The sequence below is a fragment of the Patagioenas fasciata genome, chromosome 34, assembly GCF_037038585.1.
Source record: "Patagioenas fasciata isolate bPatFas1 chromosome 34, bPatFas1.hap1, whole genome shotgun sequence".
Classification (NCBI taxonomy): Eukaryota; Metazoa; Chordata; class Aves; order Columbiformes; family Columbidae; genus Patagioenas; species Patagioenas fasciata.
This window is the reverse complement of record NC_092553.1, coordinates 2,593,112-2,618,494: the sequence shown is the minus strand read 5'-3', so window position 1 is coordinate 2,618,494 and position 25,383 is coordinate 2,593,112. Positions and strand designations below refer to the sequence as shown.

Below are 25,383 nucleotides of genomic sequence, written 5' to 3'. Positions count from 1 at the left end.
CCTCAGGCTTCATTGCTATAGCAACAGGAGCAGGCCTCAGGCTTTGTTGCCATGGCAACAGGAGCAGGCCTCAGGCTTCATTGCCATAGCAACACAAAGAGGCCTCAGGCTGTGTTACCATGGCAACACGAACAGGCCGCAGGCTTCATCGCCATGGCAACAGGAGCGGGCCTCAGGCTTCATCGTCATGGCAACAGGAGCAGGCCTCAGGCTTCATTGCCATAGCAACACGAACAGGCCTCAGGCTTCATTGCCATAGCAACAGGAGCAGGCCTCAGGCTTCATCGCCATGGCAACACAAAGAGGCCTCAGGCTGTGTTACCATGGCAACACGAACAGGTCTCAGGCTTCATCGCCATGGCAACAGGAGCAGGCCTCAGGCTTCATCTCCATGGCAACAGGAGCAGGCCTCAGGCTTCATTGCCATGGCAACACGAACAGGCCTCAGGCTTCATCGCCATGGCAACAGGAGCAGGCCTCAGGCTTCATCGTCATGGCAACACAAACAGGCCTCAGGCTTCATTGTCATGGCAACAGGAGCAGGCCTCAGGCTTCATCGCCATGGCAACACGAACAGGCCTCAGGCTTCATCTCCATGGCAACACGAACAGGCCTCAGGCTTCATCGCCATGGCAACACGAACAGACCTCAGGCTTCATCGCCATGGCAACACGAACAGCCCTGAGGCTTCATTGCCATAGCAACAGGAGCAGGCCTCAGGCTTTGTTGCCATGGCAACAGGAGCAGGCCTCAGGCTTCGTTGCCATAGCAACACAAAGAGGCCTCAGGCTGTGTTACCATGGCAACACGAACAGGCCGCAGGCTTCATCGCCATGGCAACAGGAGCGGGCCTCAGGCTTCATCGTCATGGCAACAGGAGCAGGCCTCAGGCTTCATTGCCATAGCAACACGAACAGGCCTCAGGCTTCATCGCCATGGCAACGGGAGCAGGCCTCAGGCTTCATCTCCATGGCAACACAAACAGGCCTCAGGCTTCATTGCCATGGCAACACGAACAGGCCGCAGGTTTCATTGCCATGGCAACACGAACAGGCCTCAGGTTTCATTGCCATAGCAACAGGAGCAGGCCTCAGGCTTCATCACCATGGCAACACGAACAGGCCTCAGGCTTCATCGCCATGGCAACACAAACAGGCCTCAGGCTTCATTGTCATGGCAACAGGAGCAGGCCTCAGGCTTCATTGCCATAGCAACACGAACAGGCCTCAGGCTTCATTGCCATAGCAACAGGAGCAGGCCTCAGGCTTCATTGCCATAGCAACAGGAGCAGGCCTCAGGCTTCATCGCCATGGCAACACAGAGGCCTCAGGCTGTGTTACCATGGCAACACAAAGAGGCTGCAGGCTTCATCGCCATGGCAACAGGAGCAGGCCTCAGGCTTCATCTCCATGGCAACACGAACAGGCCTCAGGCTTCATCGCCATGGCAACACGAACAGGCCTCAGGCTGTGTTACCATGGCAACAGGAGCAGGCCTCAGGCTTCGGCCTCCATTGTCCCCCCTCCATTGACCCCCATTGTCCCCACAGCCATAAATCCCCTCCCCCCCCCACTAATACTGCCGTGTCCCCTCCCCCCACCCCAGTCCATCCCAGTTCGTTACTGGGGCCGCTCCATTGGCCCAATACTGACAAATCCCCCTATAAAAACCCCTTAATTAGGCTAAAAAAGACAGAAACTCGTTAACCATTCCCACCCCCCGCCCCTCCCCCGCTAGAAAAAGCTAATAAAATGGGGACAAAAGAACCAAAACACCCCCAAAATGACGTTGGGACAGACGTTGGAGTCCGTGTGTCCGGCCTGGGGGTCCTGAGGCTCCGCTGAGGAGGGGGATGGGGGTTTTGGGGGGGTTTTGGGGTCCCCATCCTCCCCCCCCGCTGCGGGGTTATCGGCGACAGGATTCGTCTAAGGGGGGGGATGGGAGGGGTGAGGGGACCCAGGCGTCCGGGACGCCCGTGAGCCCCCAATTTGAGCCCCCAAAACTCACAAAATGACCCCAACCCCCCCCTCAAATGACCCCAAAGACCCCTCCCCCAATCCCTCAGAACCCCCCCAAGTGACCCCAAAGTTACCCCGAGCCCCCCAAGAGCCCCCAAATGACCCCAAGACCCCCCCCAATGACCCTGAATGACCCCAAATGACCCCAAGAGCCCCCAAATGACCCCAAATGACCCCAAGAGCCCCCAAATGACCCCAAGTGTCCCCAAGACCCCCCCAATGACCCTAAATGACCCCAAATGACCCCAAGACCCCTAAATGACCCCAGGACCCCCCAAACCCCCTAAATGACCCCAGGACCCCCCTAATGACCCCAAACCCCCCAAATGACCCCAGGACCCCCTAAATGACCCCAAATGACCCCAAATCCCCCAAGTGACCCCAGGACCCCCCAAATGACCCCAAATGACCCCAAGACCCCTAAATGACCCCAAATGACCCCAGGACCCCCCAAATGACCCCAAATGACCCCAAATCCCCCAAATTACCCCAGGACCCCCCAAATGACCCCAAATGACCCCAAATCCCCCAAATTACCCCAGGACCCCCCAAACCCTTCAAATGACCCCAAATGACCCCAGGACCCCCCAAACCCTCCAAATGACCCCAAGACCCCCAAATGACCCCAGGACCCTCCAAATGACCCCAAATGACCCCAAGACCCCTCAATGACCCCAAATGACCCCAAATGACCCCAGGACCCCCCAAACCCTCCAAATGACCCCAAATGACCCCAAGACCCCCCAATGACCCCAAGACCCCCAAATGGCCCCAGGACCCCCCAAATGACCCAAATGACCCCAAACCCCCCAAATGACCCTAAATCACCCCAAGACCCCCCAAATGACCCTAAATGACCCCAAATGACCCAAATGACCCCAAACCCCCCAAATGCCCCTAAATGACCTCAAGACCCCCCAATGACCCTAAATGACCCCAAATGACCCAAATGACCTCAAACCCCCCAAATGCCCCTAAATGACCTCAAACCCCCCAAATGACCTTAAATGACCTCAAGACCCCCCAATGACCCTAAACGACCCCAAACCCCCCAAATGACCCCAGGACCCCCCAAATGACCCCAAATAACCCCAAATGACCCTAAATGACCCCAAGACCCCCCAAATGCCCCCAGGACCCCCCAAATGTGCCGTCCCCTCACCCACGATGAGGGCGCGTCCCCGCAGCCCCCCTGGTGTCCCCCGTGTTGGGGACGTTTCCTCATCATCATCATCGTCATCGGGGTCCCGGGGGGTCCCGGGGGGTCCTGGGGGGTCCTCGGGGGGTCCCCAAACCGCCCCCTCTGGGGGATAACGAAATGTGCGCTCCAGGTCCCGCTCGCTGAACCAGATCTTGAGCTGGGGACATTGGGGACGTCAGGGGGACGTTGGGGACATTGGGGGGACATTGGGGTGACACTGGGGACATGGGGGATAGGGGGACATTGCGGGGACATTGGGGTGACACTGGGGACATGGGGGATAGGGGGACATTGCGGGGACATTGGGGACATGGGGGTATATGGAGACATTGAGGGCATTGGGGACAGGGGGACATTGGGGGGACACTGGGGACATGGGGGACAGGGGGACATTGTGGGGACATTGGGGACATGGGGGTATATGGAGACATTGAGGGCATTGGGGACATGGGGACATTGGGGGGACGCTGGGGACATGGGGGACAGGGGGACATTGGGGACATGGGGACATTGTGGGGACATTGGGGACATGGGGGTATATGGAGACATTGAGGGCATTGGGGACATGGGGACATTGGGGGGACGCTGGGGACATGGGGGACAGGGGGACATTGGGGACATGGGGACATTGGGGGGACACTGGGGACATGGGGGGATATGGGGACATTGAGGGCATTGGGGACATTGGGGGGACATTGGGGACATGGGGGACATGGGGACATTGGAGGGACATTGGGGACAGGGGACATTGAGGGGACATTGGGGACATAGAGGGATATGGGGACATTGAGGACGTTGGGGACATTGGGGGGACATTGGGGACATGGTGGACATGGGGACATTGGGGGGACATTGGGGGACATGGGGACATTGTGGGGACATGGGGGACATGGGGACATTGGGGAGAACAATGGGGGGACATTGGGGATAGGGGGGACATTGGGGACATGGGGGACATGGGGGCATTGCGGGGACACTGGGGACATGAGGACATTGGGAGGACACTGGGGACATCGGGGACATTGGGGATAGAGGGGGACATTGGGGACATTGTGGGGACATGGGGGACATGGGGACATTGAGGGGAACAATGGGGGGACATTAGGAACAGGGGGGATATGAAGACATTGGGGACATGAGGGGACATGGGGGACATTGGGGATATGGGGGGACATTGGGACATGGGGACATTATGGGGACATTGGGGGGACATTGGGGACATGGGGGGATATGGAGACATTGGGGACATCGGGGACATGGGGACATGAGGGGACATGGGGGACATGGGGGGTGGGGGGATGTGATGACATGGGAACATATGGGGGGACACGGGGACATTGGGACATATGGGGGGACATTGAGGACAGAGGGGGACATGGGGACATATGGGGGGATATTGAGGGGACACTGACAACATGAGGGACATGGGGACATGGGGGGACATGGGGACATTGGGGGGTATGAAGACATTGGGACATATGGGGGGACATGGGGACATGGGGACATTGTGGGGATATGGGGCACACTGGGGACATTGGGGATAGAGGGGGACACGGGGACATTGGGGACATGGGGGGAATATGAGGACATTGGGGACATGGGGGACACGGGGACATTGGGGACATGGGGACACAGGGACATTGGGGACATGGGGGACATGGGGGGAATATGAGGACATTGGGGACATGGGGGACACGGGGACATTGGGGACATGGGGGACATTGGGGGGACAATTATGGGGACACAGTGGGGACAACCCTGGGGACATAGTGGGGACAATAATTGGGACCCCCCCCCAGGGTCACCCTGGGGATGTTGGGGACACTGTGGGGACCCCCCCAGGGTTGGGGACAATGGGGACAACAGTGGGGACCCCCCCTCGGGGTCACCCCGGGGTCACCGTTGGGGACACGTTGGGGACACGTGTGACACCCACGGTTCCCATGACAATTAATCCCCCCCCCAGCTTAATCCCAATTAACGGGAGGGAATTAACGAGTTGGGGGGGGGGGCGGTAAGAGGGGACCCAGGCGTCCGGGCGGCCCCGCCCTTGTCACTGTGTCCCCCTCCCCCACCCCCGGTTCCTGTTTTTTGGGGACACGTTTCCGCTTGGGGGGGGGGAGGGGGGAGGATGTGGTGAAGGGACCCAGGCGTCCGGGAAGAGCGAGGCCACCAAAGGGGGTTGGGGACAATGGGGGGACATATGGGGGGACATCGGGGAGACATTGTGGGGACACTGAGGACATGGGGGACATTGGGGGGACATGAGGGACACCAGGGGACATGAGGGGACCCAGGGGACCCGAGGGGACCCAAGGGGACACAAGAGGACATGGGGTGACACGGGAGGACACAGAGGACACAAAGGGACCCGAGGGGACATGGGGGGACACAAAGGGACCCGAGGGGACACAAGAGGACATGGGGTGACATAGGGGGACACAAAGGGACACAAGAGGACATGGGGTGACACAGGGGGACCCAGAGGACACAAGGGGACACAGGGGGACCCGGGGGACACAAAGGGACTCGAGGGGACCTGAGGGGACCCAGGGGACATGGTGTGACACGAGGGGACACAAAGGGACCCAAGGGGACCAAAGGGGACAAGGGGTGAGAGAGGGGGACACAGGGGACATGGGGTGACACAAGGGGACATCAGGGGACCCAGGGGACACAAAGTGACATGGGAGGACCCGGGGGACATGGGGTGACCCGAGGGACATGGGGGGAAATAAAGGGACTCAAGGGGACACAAGAGGATATGGGGGGACACAGGGGGACCCAGGGGACACAAGGGGACAGGGAGTGACACAGAGGGACCCAGGGGACACAAGGGGACACGGGGTGACACAGGGGACACAAGAGGACACAAAGGGACACAAGGGGACAGGGAGTGACACGGGGCGACCCAAGGGGACACAAGAGGACCCGAGGGGACCCAGGGGACATGGGGTGACCCAAAGGACATGGGGTGACATGGGGGGACACAAAAGGACCCAAGGGGGACACAAGAGGACACAAGGGGACCCAGGGGACACCAGGGGGACACAAGTGGACACCAGGGGGACACAAGGGGACCCAGGGGACACATAGGGACCCGAGGGGACACAGGGGACATGAGGGGACACCAGGGGACACAAGAGGACACAAAGGGGCTCAGGGGACACCAGGGGGACCCAAGGGGACACAGGGGGACCCAAGGGGACACAGGGGGACACAAAGGGCCATGGAGTGACAGAGGAGGACCCAGGGGACACAAGAGGACACAAAGGGACTCAGGTGACACCAGGGGGACACAAGGGGGATACCAGGGGGACACAAGGGGACATGGGGACACAAAGGGCCATGGGGACACAAAGGGCCATGGAGTGACAGAGGAGGACCCAGGGGACACAAGAGGACACAAAGGGACTCAGGTGACACCAGGGGGACACAAGGGGATAGCAGGGGGACACAAGGGGACATGGGGACACAAAGGGCCATGGGGACACAAAGGGCCATGGGGTGACAGAGGAGGACCCAGGGGACACAAGAGGACACAAAGGGACTCAGGGGACACCAGGGGGACACAAGGGGATACCAGGGGGACACAAGGGGACATGGGGACACAAAGGGCCATGGGGACACAAAGGGCCATGGGGTGACAGAGGAGGACCCAGGGGACACAAGAGGACACAAAGGGACTCAGGGGACACCAGGGGGACACAAGGGGATACCAGGGGGACACAAGGGGACATGGGGACACAAAGGGCCATGGGGACACAAAGGGCCATGGGGTGACAGAGGAGGACCCAGGGGACACAAGAGGACACAAAGGGACTCAGGGGACACCAGGGGGACACAAGGGGATACCAGGGGGACACAAGGGGACATGGGGACACAAAGGGACATGGGGTGACAGAGGAGGACCCAGGGGACACAAGAGGACACAAAGGGACTCAGGGGACACAAGGGGACACCAGGGGGACACCAGGGGGTTACAGTGGACACCAGGGGGACCCAAGGGGACCCAGAGGGACACAGGGGGACACAAAGGGGCCCAAGGGGACACCAGGGGGACACAAGTGGACACCAGGGGGACACAAGGGGACCCAGGGGACGCAAAGGTACCCAAGGGGATCTGAGGGGACACAGGGGACATGAGGGGACTCAGGGGGACCCAGGGGACACAAGAGGACACAAAGGGACTGAGGGGACCCAGGGGACGCAAAGGTACCCAAGGGGATCTGAGGGGACACAGGGGACATGAGGGGACTCAGGGGGACCCAGGGGACACAAGAGGACACAAAGGGACTGAGGGGACACCAGGGGGACACAAGGGGGATACAGGGGACACCAGGGGGACCCAAGGGGACACAGGGGGACCCAAGGGGACACCGGGGACCCCCAATCCCGTACCTTCTTCTGCCGGGGGTGCCTCTTGGCCAGGCAGGAGTGGGGCAGCACCAGGTACCCCCCGATGACCGTGATCTCCTCGGCCGTGGGGTAACGCTTCTTGGGGACCCCAGGGGGCGCCTCGGGGGCCGGGGGTCCCGCCGGGGACACTGGGGGCGCCGGGGGGGACGCGGCGCGGCGCGGTCGCACCGTGATGGTGTTACCGCTGCGGCGCTGCAGCGCCGGGTGGGTGACGGGGGGGGGACCCGCGTCCCGCCGTCCCGACCCACGCATGGCGCCCACGGACACGCCCTGCGAAGGGGGCGGGGTCTGGGGGGGCGTCATGGCCGCCGGGGGTGTGGGTGGAATGGAGGCGGGTGTCATGGCCGCCGGGGGAGGGGTGGGGCTTGGGGTGGTCACCGGTGTCATGGCCGCCTTGGTGGGGCTTGAGGTGGTCATGGGCGTCATGGCCGCCGTGGCTTTGGGTGGGCTTGGGGTGGTCACCGGTGTCATGGCCGCCGTGGGGCTTGAGGTGGTCACAACTGTCATGGCCGCCATGGCTTTGGTTGGACTTGGGGTGGTCATGGGTGTCATGGCCGCCTTGGTGGGACTTGAGGTGGTCACAACTGTCATGGCCGCCGTGGGACTTGTGGTGGTCACAACTGTCATGGCCACCATAGGACTTGAGGTCATCATGGGTGTCATGGCCGCCGTGGGACTTGTGGTGGTCACAACTGTCATGGCCGCCATAGGACTTGAGGTGGTCACAACTGTCATGGCCGCCATGGCTTTGGTTGGACTTGGGGTGGTCATGGGTGTCATGGCCGCCTTGGTGGGACTTGAGGTGGTCACAACTGTCATGGCCGCCATGGGACTCGTGGTGGTCATGGGCGTCATGGCCGCCTTGGTGGGACTTGAGGTGGTCACGGGTGTCATGGCCGCCGTGGTCGCGGTGGGACTTGAGGGACTTGTGGGCGCCATCACTGGGGTGGGACCCGTGGTCTTCGTGGCCACCATGGGACTCGTGGTGGCCACGGGTGTCATGGCCACCTTGGGGGGACTTGAGGTGGTCACAACCGTCATGGCCGCCATGTTGTTGGTTGGGCTTGAGGTTGTCATGGACGTCATGGTCTTCATGGGTTCCATGGTGGCCATGGGTGCCATGGTGGCCACGGGTTCCATGGTCTTCATGGGTTCCATGGTCTTCATGGTGGCCATGGGTGCCATGGTGGCCACGGGTGCCATGGTCTTCATGGGTTCCATGGTCTTCATGGGCGTCATGGTGGCCATGGGTGCCATGGTGGCCACAGGTGCCATGTTGGCCACGGGTTCCATGGTCTTCATGGGTTCCATGGTCTTCACAGGTGTCGTGGTGGCCACGGGTGTCCCCTGTCCCCCTCGTCCCTCCACCATCTTCCAGCTCTTCACCATCCCCTTGACCACCCCATGTCCCTCAACTGGCCCCAAGTCCTTGTCCCCCGGTGTCCCCAAGCCCTTGGTTGTCCCCAAACCATCAACTGTCCCCAAGCCCCTGGTTGCCCCTTGTCCCTCAAGTGTCCCCAAGCTCTTGGTTGTCCCCAAACCATCAACTGTCCCCAAGCCCTTGACCATCCTATGAGTCTCTGTCACCTGTGGTCCCTCAACTGTCCCCAAGCTCCTGGTTGCCCCTTGTCCCTCAGTTGTCCCCAAGCCCTTGGTTGTCCCCAAACCATCAACTGTCCCCAAGCCCTTGACCATCCTATGAGTCTCTGTCACCTGTGATCCCTCAAGTGTCCCCAAGCCCCTGGTTGTCCCCAAACCATCAACTGTTCCCAAGCCCTTGACCATCCTATGAGTCTCTGCCACCTGCGGTCCCTCAACTGTCCCCAAGCTCCTGGTTGCCCCTTGTCCCTCAATTGTCCCCGAGCCCCTGGTTGTCCCCAACCCCTCCCCTGTCCCCATCCCCTGGTCCCTTCCCGCCCCACCCCTCCCCCTCCCCTCGTCCCCCGTGTCCCCCAGCTCACGGTGACGCTCGGGTGACCCCGCGCTGACGTCCCCACCGGCGCCATCACCGAAACGACTGAGCAGCCGACTGACCCGAGTCCCTCGCGCCGCCGCGTCCCCGTCCCCGTCCGAGCCCCCGTCAGCCGCCCCGGGGGAGGTGATGGTGTTGGTGACGGTGTTGGTGACACCGGTGGGGACACTGGTGGCCTTGGCGCGGCGCCGTTGCAGAAGGTCCCGTTTCCAAGGGGGTAACTGAGCCGCCCGGTCCCGCAGCTCCTGCTCCCGGCGCCGAGCGGCCTCGTCCTCCCGCCGGCGCCGCTCCAGCAGCTGCAGCTTCCAGCCGGGCAGCGCCATGGCCTGGGGACATCGGGGACATCAGGGACATTGGGGACATCAGGGACATCAGGGACATCGGGGTGATGGAGGGCAATGGGGGAACACAGGGACATGGGCACATGGGGTCATTGGGTGGACTCTAGGACCCTGGGGGCACCTTTGGGTCATTGAGTGGACTCTGGGACCCTGGGGACACCTTTGGGACACTGAGGAGAGCTTTAGGACCCTGGGGACACCGTTGGGTCATTGGGGGGCTTTAGGACCCAGGGGACACCTTTGGGTCATTGGGGGGCTTTAGGACCCAGGGGACACCGTTGGGTCACTGAGGGGGCTTTAGGACCCTGGGGGCACCTTTGGGTCATTGGGTGGACTCTAGGACCCTGGGGGCACCTTTGTGTCACAGGGAGGGCTTTAGGACCATGGCGGGGGCTTTAGGACCCTGGGAACACCTTTGGGTCATTGAGTGGACTCTGGGACCCTGGGGACACCTTTGGGACACTGAGGGGAGCTTTAGGACCCTGGGGACACCTTTGGGTATCTCAGGGTCACCGGGAAATGATGGGGGGACATGGGGGACACTGGAGGACATAGGGATATGGGGACATGGGGAGACACAGGGACATGGGGACACAGGGACAGTGGCCTTGTCCTCCCGTCAGCACCGCTCCAGCAGCTGCAGCTTCCAGCCGGGCAGCGCCATGGCCTGGGGACATTGGGGACATCAGGGACATTGGGGACATCAGGGACATTGGGGTGATAGAGGGCAATGGGGGAACACAGGGACATGGGCACATGGGGTCATTGGGTGGACTCTAGGACCCTGGGGGTACCTTTGGGTCACTGGGGGGCCTTTAGGACCCTGGGGACACCTTTGGGTCACTGGGGGGACTTTAGGACCCTGGGGACACCTTTGGGTCACTGGGGGGACTCTAGGACCATGGGGGCACCTTTGGGTCACTGGGGGGGCTTTAGGACCCTGGGGACACCTTTGGGTCACAGGGGGGGCTTTAGGACCCTGGCGGGGCCTTTAGGACCCAGGGGACACCTTTGGGTCATTGGGTGGACTTTAGGACCCTGGGGGCACCTTTGGGTCACAGGGGGGGCTTTAGGACCCTGGGGACACCTTTGGGTCACAGGGGGGCTTTAGGACCCTGGCGGGGGCTTTAGGACCCTGGGGACACCTTTGGGTCCCTGGGGGGGCTTTAGGACCCTGGGGGCACCTGTGGGTATCTCAGGGTCACCGGGAAATGATGGGGGGACATGGGGACACTGGGGACCTGGGGACACGTGGGGATATGGGGACATGGGGGGACACAGGGACATGGAGATATTTGGGACACTGGGGTGATGGGAAGGAATGGGGGGACACAGGGACATGGGGACAGGACTCGGGGTCACTGGGGGGCTCTAGGACCCTGGGGGTGACAGGGACATAGGGGACACTGGGGTACCTGGGGGGACACGGGGATATGGGGACAATGCGGGGGACATTGAGGGAATGGGGGACAACCCTGGGGACATGGGGGGACATGGGGACACAGGGATGGGGACACTTGGGGACATCGGGTAGGACTCGTCACCCCCAGCCTGCTTCCGGGCCCTTGTGCGCGGCTCGGGGGGGACCCAGGCGTCCGGGGAGGGGACCCAGGCGTCCGGGAGGGACCCAGGCGTCCGGGAAGGGGACCCAGACCCCCGAGCCCACGGTGGGGTGTGGTCAGGGGACCCAGGCATCCTGGGGGGGGACCCAGGCGTCCGGGGGGAACCCAGACATCCTGGAGGGGGGGACCCTGACATCCTGGGTGGGGACCCAGGCGTCCGGGGGGGACCCAGGCGTTCGGGGGGAACCCAGGCATCCTGGGTGGGGACCCAGGCGTTCGGGGGGACTCAGGCGTTCGGGGGGGACCCAGACATCCTGGGGGGGACCCAGGCATCCGGGAGTAGCCCAGGCATCCTGGGGGGACCCAGGCGTCCGGGAGGGACCCAGGCGTCCGGGCGCGCGCGCTCTCTTTGTCGGGAAGGGCGGAGGTTTGGGGGGGGGGGGGGGGGGAGGGCGGGGGAGGGAATTCCCAGCCGCCCCCTCCCCCTCCCCGGAGGGACCCAGGCGTCCGAGGGGTGGGGGGGGGAGGGGTCCCAGCGTACTCACCCCAGGATGAAGTGGGACCCAGGCGTCCGGGGAGGGGACCCAGGCGTCCGGGGGGGGAACCCAGGCGTCCGGGGCGGGGTGTGGGGCGGGGGGGGGGGTGGGGGATGAAAAGCGGCTTTTCCCGCGGGGGGGGGGGAGGGGGGGATTGTGAAGGGGGTGGGGGAGGGATGACTCAAGGAACCCAGGCGTCCGGGCGGGTTCCCCCCCGCCCCCCCCCTTTGTTACCCGTTGGAGGGACCCAGGCGTCCGGGCGGGGGGGGGGGGGGGGGGCGAGGGGGCGGGGGGGCGGGGTTAACTCCGCAAAAATCCGCCCGGAACCCAGGCGTTCGGGGGGGGACCCAGGCGTTCGGGGGGGACCCAGGCGTTCGGGAGAGACCCCGGGAACCCCCAAATTATGGGGGGAAGGTCTTTGTGTGCAGGGGGGACGGGGAGGGGTTGGGGGGGATAAAGACGGGGGGGTGGGGCCTATGGGGGCGGGGCTTGTTTTGGAAAGGGGGCGGGGCTGTTAGTGTAGGGTCGCGCCCGCAGCGCCGCCAAGCGGCCGCCGGGAGTCAGCGCAGCCCGGACGCCTGGGTCCCTCCCGAACGCCTGGGTCCCTCCCGAACGCCTGGGTCCCTCGGCTCGGGGGGAAGGGCCGCGGTCACGCCCTGTCCCAAATCGCCACTAATCCAGGGGGGGGACCCAGGCGTCCGGGGGAGGCGGGAGCCCCACCCCAGCCTAAAGGGGACCCAGGCGTCCGAGCGGCCCCACCCTGACCTCGCTGACCTTGAGATCCACGGGGACCCAGGCGTCCGGGCGCACCCACCCCGCCCCGAGTTGGGGTGACGCCCTGACCCCGATCCCCGGCTGGGAGGGACCCAGGCGTCCGGGTGACGCTTGACCTCCAACACACAGGGGGACCCAGGCGTCCGGGTGGCTTTGACCCCATAGAGGACCCAGGCGTCCGGGTGCCCTTGACCCCCATAGAGGACCCAGGCGTCCGGGTGCCATTGACCCCCATAGAGGACCCAGGCATCCAGAGGCCCTTAACCCCATAGAGGACCCAGGTGTCCGGGTGCCATTGACCCCATAGAGGACCCAGGCATCCAGATGCCCTTAACCCCATAGAGGACCCAGGCGTCCGGGTGCCCTTAACCCCATAGAGGACCCAGGCATCCGGGTACCATTGACCCCCAGAATGGACCCAGGCGTCCGGGTGCCATTGACCCCCATAGAGGACCCAGGCGTCCGGGTGCCATTGACCCCATAGAGGACCCAGGCATCCGGGTGCCATTGACCCCATAGAGGACCCAGGCATCCGGGTGCCATTGACCCCCATAGAGGACCCAGGCATCCAGATGCCCTTAACCCCATAGAGGACCCAGGCATCCGGGTGCCCTTGACCCCATTGAGGACCCAGGCATCCGGGTGCCATTGACCCCATAGAGGACCCAGGCATCCGGGTGCCATTGACCCCCATAGAGGACCCAGGCGTCCGGGTGCCCTTAACCCCATAGGGGACCCAGGCGTCCGGGTGCCATTGACTCCATAGAGGACCCAGGCGTCCGGGTGCCCTTGGCCCCATTGAGGACCCAGGCGTCCGGGTGCCATTGACCCCATAGAGGACCCAGGTGTCCAGGTGCCCTTTGACCCTATAGAGGACCCAGGTGCCCCGGTGCCCTTGACCCCCATAGAGGACCCAGGCGTCCGGGTGCCCTTGACCCCCATAGAGGACCCAGGCGTCCGGGTGCCCTTGACCCCCATAGAGGACCCAGGCGTCCGGGTGCCATTGACTCCATAGAGGACCCAGGCGTCCGGGTGCCCTTGACCCCATAGAGGACCCAGGTGTCCAGGTGCCATTGTCCCCATAGAGGACCCAGGCGTCCGGGTGCCCTTGACCCCATAGAGGACCCAGGCATCCGGGTGCCCTTGACCCCATAGAGGACCCAGGTGTTCGGGCACCCTTTAACCCCCAGAATGGACCCAGGCGTCCGGGTACCCTTAACCCCATAGAGGACCCAGGCGTCCGGGTGCCCTTTGACCCCATAGAGGACCCAGGTGCCCCGGTGCCCTTGACCCCACAGGGGACCCAGGCGTCCGGGTGCCCTTGACCCCATTGAGGACCCAGGCGTCCGGGTGCCATTGACCCCCATAGAGGACCCAGGTGCCCCGGTGCCATTGACCCCACAGGGGACCCAGGCGTCCGGGCGTCCCCTCCCCCTGCGGTGACTCAGTTTCCCATTGGGCGGGTCCGGCCCCTCCCCCGCCGTGTCCCCTCCCCCCCTCCCCCCATTTAAGGCCGTTCCCGGTGTCCCCGATGTCACCGGTGTCCCCGAGGTCGATGTCACCGATGTCCCCATTGCCACCAGTGCCGATGTCACCGGTGTCACCCGCCATGGCCCTCGGGCTCCTGCTGCTCTGCCTCGGCCTCCCAGGTGGGACTGGGGGGACTGGGATGGACTGGGATGAACTGGGATGGACTGGGATGGGGATGGGGGAGACTGGGATATATGAGGATGGACTGGGATGAACTGGGATGAACTGGGATGGACTGGGATGGGGACTGGGGAGACTGGGATGGACTGGGATGGACTGGGATGGGGATGGGGGAGACTGGGATGGACTGGGATGAACTGGGATGGACTGGGATGGGGATGGGGGGAACTGGGATATATGAGGATGGACTGGGATGGGGACTGGGGAGACTGGGATGGACTGGGATGAACTGGGATGGACTGGGATGGGGATGGGGGGAACTGGGATATATGAGGATGGACTGGGATGGACTGGGATGGACTGGGATGGGGACTGGGGAGGCTGGGATGCACTGGGATATACTGGGATGTACTGGGATGGAGACTGGGAGGAGTGGGATGGGGACTGGGGAGACTGGAATATACTGGGATGGACTGGGATGTACTGGGATACACTGGGATATACTGGGATGGAGATGGGGGACTGGGATACACTGGGATATACTGGATGGACTGGGGTGGAGACTGGGGGACTGGGATATACTGGGATATACTGGGATGGACTGGGATGGAGATTGGGGGACTGGGATGGACTGGGGTATACTGGGATGGACTGGGATGTACTGGGCTAGGGATTGGGGGGAACTGGGAGAGACTGGCATGGAGACTGGAATATACTGGGAAGGATTGGGATGGACTGGGAGCAACTGGGAGGGACTGGGATGGACTCAAGGGGTCGCTGGAATGAACTGGGAGGGACTGAGATGGGGACTGGGATCTACTGGGAGGGATTGGGATGGACTGGGAGCAACTGGGATGGAGCAAAATGGGAACTGGGACAGAGACTGGGGACAACTGGGAGGGACTGGGATGGACTGGGAGGGACTGGGATGGAGCGAAATGGCAACTGGGATGGACTGGGATGGGGACTGGGATATACTGGGAGGGACTGGGATGAACTGGGAGCACTGGGATGGACTGGGATGGAGCGAAATGCAAACTGGGACAGAGACTAGGATGGACCGGAACGGAGTGGGATGGAGACTGGGATGGACTGGGATGAACTGGGAGGAATTGGGATATACTGGGATGGACTGGGATGGAGTGAAATGGGAACTGGGAGGGACTGGGATGGACTGGGATGGACTGGGATGAACTGGGATATGCTGGGATGGACTGGGATGGAGTGAAATGGGAACTGGGATGGAGACTGGGATGGACTGGGATGGACTGGGATGGACTGGGATATGCTGGGATGGACTGGGATGGAGTGAAATGGGAACTGGGATGGAGACTGGGATGGACTGGGATGGACTGGGAGGGACTGGGATGAACTGGGAGAAACTGGATGGACTGGGATCGACTGGGATGAACTGGGATATACTGGGATGGACTGGGATGAAACTGGGATGGACTGGGATGGAGTGAAATGGGAACTGGAATGGACTGGGATGGAGACTGGGATGGAAACTGGGATGAACTGGGATGGACTGGGAAGGATTGGGATGGACTGGGAGGGACTGGGATGAACTGGGATGGAGACTGGGAGGGACTGGGATGGAGCGAAATGGAAACTGGGACAGAGACTGGGATGGACTGGGAGGGACTGGGATGGACTGGGATAGAGACTGGGATGGACTGGGAGGGATTGACATATACTGGGATGGACTGGGATGAAGTGGGAACTGGGATGGACTGGGAGGAACTGGGAGGAACTGGGAAGGATTGGGATGGACTGGGAGGGACTGGGATATACCGGGATATACTGGGATGAAACTGGGATGGAGTGAAATGGGAACTGGGATGGACTGGGAGGGACTGGGATGAACTGGGATGGACTTGGATGGAGACTGGGAGGGACTGGGAGGGACTGGGATGGACTGGGAAGGACTGGGATAAACTGGGATGGACTGGGAAGTATTGGGATGACTGGGATGAACTGGGATGGACTGGGAAGGATTGGGATGGACTGGGATGAACTGGGATGGACTGGGAAGGACTGGGTAGACTGGGATGGACTGGGAAGGATTGAGATGGACTGGGATGAACTGGGATGGACTGGGATAGACTGGTAAGGATTGGGATGGACTGGAATGAACTGGGATGGACTGGGATGGGGACTGGGATCTACTGGGAGGGACCCAGGCGTCCGGCCGACCCCTTTGGTTCCCCCCACAGGCGCCTTTGGCCGCTGCGCCCCAGGATCGGGCCCCGTTCCCCTCCCCCTCCCGGCCGCGGTGGATCCTGGGAAGGATCCCAGTGGATTCCTGAGCCCCCAGGTCCCCTTCACGGCACCGGGATCCAGCAGGGAGTCCCAGGGATCCCCTGGGAATGGGGGATGCCCGGGATCCTTCGTGTCGCCCGGATCCACTGGGGGATCCACCGGGGAGTCCCCTGGGCAGGGGGGATCCGCTGGGGGGTCCCCTGGGAATAGGGGATCCCCGGGATCCTTTGTGTCACCCGGATCCCCCGGGGGATCCCCAGGGGGTTACGGGAGCCGCCCGGGATCTTATGGGAATGGATCGGGATCCTTCGTGTCGCCGGGATCTGGGGGGGCCCTAGGGATCCGGTCACATGATGGGGGGATCCAGGGGGGAGCAGGATCCCATGGGGGGGCGGGATCCTATGGGGGGGGATCTGGGTCTCATGGGGGATCGGGATCTCATGGGGGATCTTCTGGAAGGCCCGGATCCGCTGGGGGGTCGGGATCCTATGGGGGGGGATCTGGGTCTCATGGGGGATCAGGATCCTATGGGGGTGGATCTGGATCTCATGGGGGATCGGGATCCTATGGGGGCGGATCTGGATCCCATGGGGGGTCGGGATCTTATGGGGGATCGGGATCTTCTGGAAGACCCGGATCTGGATCTGCTGGGGGCTCGGGATCCCATGGTGGGGGATCTGGGGGTTATGGGGGGTCGGGATCCTATGGGGGGGGATCTGGGTCTCATGGGGGATCGGGATCTTATGGGGGATCTTCTGGAAGACCCGGATCTGGATCTGCTGGGGGGTCGGGATCCTATGGGGGGGGATCTGGGTCTCATGGGGGATCGGGATCCTATGGGGGTGGATCTGGATCCCATGGGGGATCGGGATCTTATGAGGGATCGGGATCTTCTGGAAGACCCGGATCTGGATCTGCTGGGGGGTCGGGATCCCATGGTGGGGGATCTGGGGGTTACGGGGGGTCGGGATCTTATGGGGGGGGATCTGCATCCCATGGGGGGTCGGGATCTTATGGGGGATCGGGATCTTCTGGAAGACCCGGATCTGGATCTGCTGGGGGGTCGGGATCCCATGGGGGTGGATCTGGGTCTTCCGGAAGACCCGGATCCCAGGGGAGTGGATCCGGGTCCTATGGGGGGTCAGGATCCTCTGGAAGACCGGGATCCGGATCCCATGGGGGCGGAGCTGGGTCCTATGGGGGATCAGGGTCTTCTGGAAGCCCCGGATCCGGATCCTATGGGGGGTCGGGGTCCTATGGGGGCGGATCTGGGTCCTATGGGGGGTCAGGATCATCTGGAAGCCCTGGATCTGGATCCTATGGGGGTGGATCTGGGTCTTCTGGAAGACCCGGATCCCAGGGAAGTGGATCCGGGTCCTACGGGGGGTCGGGATCTTATGGGGCTGGATCTGGATCTTATGGGGGATCGGAGTCCCAAGGTGGGGGATCAGGATCATCTGAAAGACCCGGATCTGGATCCGGATCCCATGGGGGCGGAACTGGGTCCTATGGGGGATTGGGATCATCTGGAAGCCCCGGAACCGGATCTGGATCCCACGGGGGGTCCCTGGGATCTCCCTTGCGCCCCAAGTTCAAGGTCCCCGGGATCCCATTTGTCCCCGGGCTCCAGGATCCCGCCCGGATCGGAGGTTACATCCCCAGGGGATCCAGTTCCGGGTCCTCCGGCGGATCCGGGGGAGGAGCTCGGGAGCTGCTCGACCAATCAGCAGCCGACACCGGGGACCGCGACCAATAGGGACACCCGGGTCCCTTTTTCTGGGAGGGTCTTGTGGGGCCCGGACGCCTGGGTCCCTTTTTGGGGCGCCCGGATGCCTGGGTCCCTCTGGGGTGGGGGATGCACCCGGACGCCTGGGTCCCTTTTGGGTGCCAATAAAGTTGTTGGATCGTGCTGGTGACTCTGGGTCCGAACCCAAATGTGTCCCCAAACGTGTCCCCACGTGTCACCGTGTGTCACCAAATGTGTCCCCACATGTCACCGTCACCGGCCGGGCCGGTTCCCGCCCACGCTTGGGGACATTGGGGACATCGGGGAGGGGACGGGGACGCCCACGGGGACACAGGAATGGGGACACGCAATGGGGACAGTGGGGACATCGGAGACAATGGGGACAATGGGGACACTGGGAATGGGGACACTGGTGACACTGGGGCGGTGGCTCCGAAACTGGGGCAGGAGGGGTGGGCGGGTGATACCGACCAGTATGGACCAGTAGAAACCAGTATGAGCCATAAAGACCAGTATGAGTTCTATAGATGAGTATGAGCCCTATAGACCAGTATGAACCCTATAGACCAGTATGGACCCTATAGACCAGTATGAGCCCTATAGACCCATATGACCCCTATAGACCAGTATGACCCCTATAGACCAGTATGAACCCAATGGACCAGTATGAGCCCTATAGACCGGTATGAGCCCCAAAGAAACCAGTATGAGCCCTATAGACCAGTATGAACCCAATGGACCAGTATGAGCCCAATGGACCAGTATGAGCCCTATAGACCAGTATGAACCCAATGGACCAGTATGAGCCCAATGGACCAGTATGAGCCCTATAGACCAGTATGAACCCAATGGACCAGTATGAACCCAATGGACCAGTATGAGCCCAATGGACCAGTATGAACCTTATAGACCAGTATGACCCCTATAGACCAGTACGAACCCAATGGACCAGTATGAGCCCTATAGACCAGTATGACCCGACACAGACCAGTATGAGCCCTATAGACCAGTATGAATCCTATAGACCAGTATGAACCCAATGGACCAGTATGAGCCCTATAGACCAGTATGAGCCCTATAGACCAGCATGAGCCCAATGGACCAGTATGAGCCCAATGGACCAGTATGACCCCTATAGACCGATATGAACTCAATGGACCAGTATGAGCCCTATAGACCAGTATGACCCCTATAGACCAGTATGGCCCCACACAGACCAGTATGGCCCCATAAGAACCAGTATGGCCTCAGGAAGGGTCTCAAGAACAGCTCCAGCCCCCGGACGCCTGGGTCCCCCGGACGCCTGGGTCCCCTCTTTACTATGGGGTTGGGAGTCCCGGACGCCTGGGTCCCTCCCGGACGCCTGGGTCCCCCCCGGACGCCTGGGTCCCCGCCCTCTGTGGGTGGCCACACTCGGGTGGGGTCGCAATCCTGGGCCGGGAGGGTCCCCACCCAACCCTGACCTTAAAACCAGTTGCTCCCAGTTGCTCCCAGTTGCTCCCAGTTCCTTCCCCAAGCAGCACCCATGGGTGCCCCCAGGACCCTCCTGCTCGGCCTGCTCGCCCTGTTCGGTAGGTGCCCGGACGCCTGGGTCCCTCCCGAACGCCTGGGTTCCCCTCCCTGATGTGGGTGGGGGTTTGGGTGCCCGGATGCCTGGGTCCCTTCTTTGGGGGGTCCTGGACACCTGGGTCCCTCCCGGATGCCTGGGTCCCCTCCTTACTATGGGGCGGGAGTTATGGGGCCCGGACGCCTGGGTCCCCTCTTTACTATGGGGTTGGGGGTCCCGGACGCCTGGGTCCCTCCCGGACGCCTGGGTCCCCTCTTTACTATGGGGTTGGAGCTCCCGGACGCCTGGGTCCCTCCCGGACGCCTGGGTCCCCTCTTAACTATGGGGTTGGAGCTCCCGGACGCCTGGGTCCCTCCCGGACACCTGGGTCCCCTCTTTACTATGGGGTTGGGGGTCCCGGACGCCTGGGTCCCTCCCGGACACCTGGGTCCCCTCTTTACTATGGGGTTGGAACTCCCGGACGCCTGGGTCCCTCCCGGACGCCTGGGTCCCCTCTTTACTATGGGGTTGGGTGTCCCGGACGCCTGGGTCCCTCCCGGACGCCTGGGTCCCCTCTTTACTATGGGGTTGGGGGTCCCGGACGCCTGGGTCCCTCCCGGACGCCTGGGTCCCCTCTTTACTCTGGGGTTGGGGGTCCCGGACGCCTGGGTCCCCCCCGGACGCCTGGGTCCCCCCCGAACGCCTGGGTCCCCCATCCCCACCACCACCCCCTTTGTCCCCACAGGTTCTCCAGCCCGCAGCCTCCCGGTCACCGTCCCCGTCCCCGTCACCGTCATCGTCCCCACCACCGTCCCCATCCCGGTCCCCGGCCCCACAAGCGTCACCAGACCCCCAACCGTCACCGTCACCCCCCCTGTCACCCCCCCCGGCCCTGACCCCAATATTGTCCCCGATAGTGTCCCCACCACCGTCCCCATCACCGTCGCCATCCCCACGGTGACACCGCCGCCGGGACACGGTGACATTGACATTGACATTGACATTGACAATGACATTGACAGTGACAATGACACCGAAGGGCACACAATGGTGGCTCTGCGCCCCTCCCCCCCCAACCACCCCCATGGCCCCTCCCCCAAGCTGGGACTTGGCCCCAAATTGAGGGACCTGATGGGACCCTCCCCTCCCCCCACCGGGGACCTGCCCCCCAAGGATGAGGCTTAAAGTGGGGGGCCCGGACGCCTGGGTCCCTTTTTGGGGGGTCCTGGACACCTGGGGCCCTTTTTTGGGGAGGGGGGGGTCTTGTGGGACCCGGACGCCTGGGTCCCTTTTTGGGGGGGAGGGGTCTTGTGGGACCCGGACGCCTGGGTCCCTTTTCTGGGGGGGTCTTGGACACCTGGGTCCCTTTTCAGGGGTCGTGGGGGACCCGGACGCCTGGGTCCCTTTTTGGGGGGGAGGGGTCTTGTGGGACCTGGATGCCTGGGTCCCTTTTTTGGGGGTGGGGGGGTCTTGCGGGACCCGGACGCCTGGGTCCCTTTTTGGGGGGGTCCCGAATGCCTGGGTCCCTTTTCAGGGGCCATGGGGGACCCGGACGCCTGGGTCCCTTTTTGGGGGGGACCCCGAATGCCTGGGTCCCTTTTCAGGGGTCGTGGGGGACCCGGACGCCTGGGTCCCTTTTTGGGGTGGGGGGTCTTGTGGGACCCGGACGCCTGGGTCCCTTTTCTGGGGGGGTCTTGGACACCTGGGTCCCTTTTCAGGGGTCGTGGGGGACCCGGACGCCTGGGTCCCTTTTTGGGGGGGACCCCGAATGCCTGGGTCCCTTTTCAGGGGCCATGGGGGACCCGGATGCCTGGGTCCCTTTTCGGGGGGGAGGGGTCTTGTGGGACCCGGACGCCTGGGTCCCTTTTTGGGGGGGGCCCCGAATGCCTGGGTCCCTTTTCAGGGGCCATGGGGGACCCGGACGCCTGGGTCCCTTTTTGGGGGGGCCCCGAATGCCTGGGTCCCTTTTCAGGGGTCTTGGAGGACCCGGACGCCTGGGTCCCTTTTTTGGGGGGGTCTTGGACACCTGGGTCCCTTTTCAGGGGCCATGGGGGACCCGGACGCCTGGGTCCCTTTTTGGGGGGGAGGGGTCTTGTGGGACCCGGACGCCTGGGTCCCTTTTCTGGGGGGGTCTTGGACACCTGGGTCCCTTTTCAGGGGTCATGGGGGACCTGGACGCCTGGGTCCCTTTTTTGGGGGGGCCCCGAATGCCTGGGTCCCTTTTCAGGGGTCGTGGGGGACCCGGACGCCTGGGTCCCTTTTTGGGAGTCTTGTGAGGCCCGGACGCCTGGGTCCCTTTTTGGGGGTGGGGGGTCTTGTGGGACCCGGACGCCTGGGTCCCTTTTTGGGAGTCTTGTGAGGCCCGGACACCTGGGTCCCTTTTTGGGAGTCTCGAAGGACCCGGACGCCTGGGTCCCTTTTTGGGGGCCCCCGGACGCCTGGGTCCCTGCCGCAGGGCATGCTGGGAACCCTGACTCATGGGGCGCTGCCACCACGTCCCCCCTTGACCTTCCGGGCCGGCCGGTTCCCCACCCTGAGCGGGGGGACCCAGGCGTCCGGGGGGACCCAGGCGTCCGGGCGGCCCCACCCTGCCCTGGGCTGTCTATAAGAACCTGGGGGGGCCCCTCCCAGTGCTCCCAGTGCTCCCAGTACCGCACTGGACTCGGCTGCCACCGCCTGCAGGTAGGGCCCCCCCGGACGCCTGGGTTCCCCGAACTCCTGGGTCCCCCCGAACGCCTGGGTCCCTCCCGGACGCCTGGGTCCCCTCCGAACTCCTGGGTCCCTCCCGGACGCCTGGGTCCCTCCCGGACGCCTGGGTCCCCCCCCGGACGCCTGGGTTCCCCGAACTCCTGGGTCCCTCCCGGATGCCTGGGTCCCCCCAAACACCTGGGTCCCCCCGAACGCCTGGGTCCTCCCGAACTCCTGGGTCCCTCCCGGACGCCTGGGTCCCCCCGGACGCCTGGGTCCCCTCCCGGACGCCTGGGTCCCTCCCGGACGCCTGGGTCCCCCCGGACGCCTGGGTCCCTCCCGGACGCCTGGGTCCCTCCCGAACTCCTGGGTCCCCCCGAACGCCTGGGTCCCCCCGAACTCCTGGGTCCCTCCCGGACGCCTGGGTCCTTCCGAGACGCCTGGGTCCCCTTGTCTGGGGGTCACTGGTGAAACTGGGAGAGGGGTGGGAAATGGCCCCGGACGCCTGGGTCCCTCCCGGACGCCTGGGTCCTTCCCAGACGCCTGGGTCCCCTTGTCTGGGGGTCACTGGTGAAACTGGGAGAGGGGTGGGAAATGGCCCCGGACGCCTGGGTCCCTCCCGGACGCCTGGGTCCTTCCCAGACGCCTGGGTCCCCTTGTCTGGGGGTCACTGGTGAAACTGGGAGAGGGGTGGGAAATGGCCCCGGACGCCTGGGTCCCCCCCAGATGCGAGGGTTCCCCTCCGGACGCCTGGGTCCCTCCCGGACGCCTGGGTCCCTCCCGGATGCCTGGGTCCCCTCTGAACTCCTGGGTCCTCCCTGAACTCCTGGGTCGCTCCCGAACTCCTGGGTCCCTCCCGGACGCCTGGGTCCCCTTGTTTGGGGGTCACTGGATGAAACTGGTGTGGGGGGGTGGGAATTGGCCCTGAACACCTGGGTCCCCCCCGGACGCCTGGGTCCCCTCTTTACTCCGGGGTTGGGGGTCCCGGACGCCTGGGTCCCCTCTTTACTATGGGGTTGGGTCCCCCCCGGACGCCTGGGTCCCCTCTTTACTCCGGGGTTGGGGGTCCCGGACGCCTGGGTCCCTCCCGGACGCCTGGGTCCCCTCTTTACTATGGGGTTGAGGGTCCCGGATGCCTGGGTCCCCCCCCGAACGCCTGGGTCCCCCCCGGACGCCTGGGTCCCCCCTGGACACCTGGGTCCCCTCTTTACTATGGGATTGGGGGTCCCGGACGCCTGGGTCCCTCCCGGACGCCTGGGTCCCTCCCGGTCGCCTGGGTCCCCTCTTTACTATGGGGTTGAGGGTCCCGGACGCCTGGGTCCCTCCCGAACGCCTGGGTCCCCTCTTTACTATGGGGTTGGGGGTCCCGGACACCTGGGTCCCCCCCGGACACCTGGGTCCCCTCTTTACTATGGGATTGGGGGTCCCAGACGCCTGGGTCCCCTCTTTACTATGGGGTTGAGGGTCCTGGATGCCTGGGTCCCCCCCGGACGCCTGGGTCCCTCCCGGACGCCTGGGTCCCCCCCGGACGCCTGGGTCCCCTCTTTACTATGGGGTTGGGTCCCCCCCGGACGCCTGGGTCCCTCCCGGATGCCTGGGTCCCCTCTTTACTATGGGGTTGGGTCCCCCCCGGACGCCTGGGTCCCCTCTTTACTATGGGATTGGGTGTCCCGGACGCCTGGGTCCCCCCCCGGACGCCTGGGTCCCCTCTTTACTATGGGGTTGGGGGTCCCGGACGCCTGGGTCCCCCCCGGACGCCTGGGTCCCCCCTGGACACCTGGGTCCCCTCTTTACTCTGGGGTTGGGTGTCCCGGACGCCTGGGTCCCCCCCAACCCCCCTTTTTTCCCCTGTCCCCCCCCAGAATGAGCGACGGGCGCCCCACGGCCCCTCCCTCCTCCCGGACGCCTGGGTCCCCCCCCAGCCAAGGGGACCCCGATGTCACCGTCCCCCTCGTCCCGGTGGCCCCGTGGCCACCGCTGCCCAAATGGGAGGACGGGGATGGGGACGGGGACAAGGACACGACCCCCCCCGAGGGGACATCGGGGACATCGGGGACATCGAGCGGCCAATGACCCCGGCGGGGGAGGGGACACCGAGATGCCACCAAAGTGTCACCAAGATGCCACCAAAATGTCACCGAGATGCCACAAAAGTGTCACTAAATGTTCCTGAGATGTCACCGAGATGTCACCAAAGTGGCATTGAAGTGTCCCCAAGATGTCATCGAGATGTCACCAACGTGTCCCTGAGATGTCACCAAAGTGTCACCAAAGTGTCACCAAAGTGCCATTGAGATGTCACCAAAGTGTCACCAAAGTGTCACCAAAGCGCCATTGAGATGTCACCAAAGTGTCATTAAATGTCCCCAAGATGTCACCAAAGTGTCATTGAAGTGTCCCCAAGATGTCACCCAAGCGCCATTGAGGTGTCACCAAGTGTCACCGAGATGTCACCAAGATGCCACCACAGTGTCACTGAGATGCCATTGAGATGTCACCAAAGCGCCATTGAGATGTCACCAAAGTGCCATTAAATGTCCCCAAGATGTCACCAAAGTGTCATCAAGATGTCACCAAGATGTCAAAGTGTCCCCAGAAGTCACCAAGATGTCACCAAAGTGTCCTCAAAATGTCACCAAAGTGTCATTAAAGTGTCCCCAAGATGTC

The 25,383-nt window shown here is 63.4% G+C and overlaps 1 protein-coding gene and 1 long non-coding RNA gene across 3 annotated transcripts; one reads left to right on the top strand and one right to left on the bottom strand.

Moving 5' to 3' along the window:
• Positions 1-1,334: 1,334 nt before the first annotated feature.
• Positions 1,335-12,485, bottom strand: PPP1R18 (protein phosphatase 1 regulatory subunit 18). 2 transcript variants are annotated; one of them, XM_071800924.1, is made up of 5 exons: positions 12,059-12,485; positions 8,357-9,936; positions 7,621-8,212; positions 3,181-3,376; positions 1,335-1,925 (listed from the first exon to the last, which is right to left on the bottom strand). In XM_071800924.1, exons 2-5 carry the CDS (start codon positions 9,931-9,933, stop codon positions 1,906-1,908), a joined length of 2,385 nt encoding a protein of 794 aa, XP_071657025.1. In that variant the 5' UTR covers positions 9,934-9,936; positions 12,059-12,485; the 3' UTR covers positions 1,335-1,905. The 2 variants fall into 2 exon arrangements, with proteins under 2 accessions (XP_071657025.1, XP_071657024.1); XM_071800923.1 differs by having other exon boundaries at positions 1,337-1,925; positions 7,621-9,936.
• A 10,004-nt stretch (positions 12,486-22,489) lies between these two features.
• On the top strand, positions 22,490-25,383 carry LOC139826089 (uncharacterized). The gene is made up of 2 exons (XR_011736156.1): positions 22,490-22,710; positions 24,579-25,383. It is a non-coding gene; the product is annotated as an uncharacterized lncRNA (long non-coding RNA).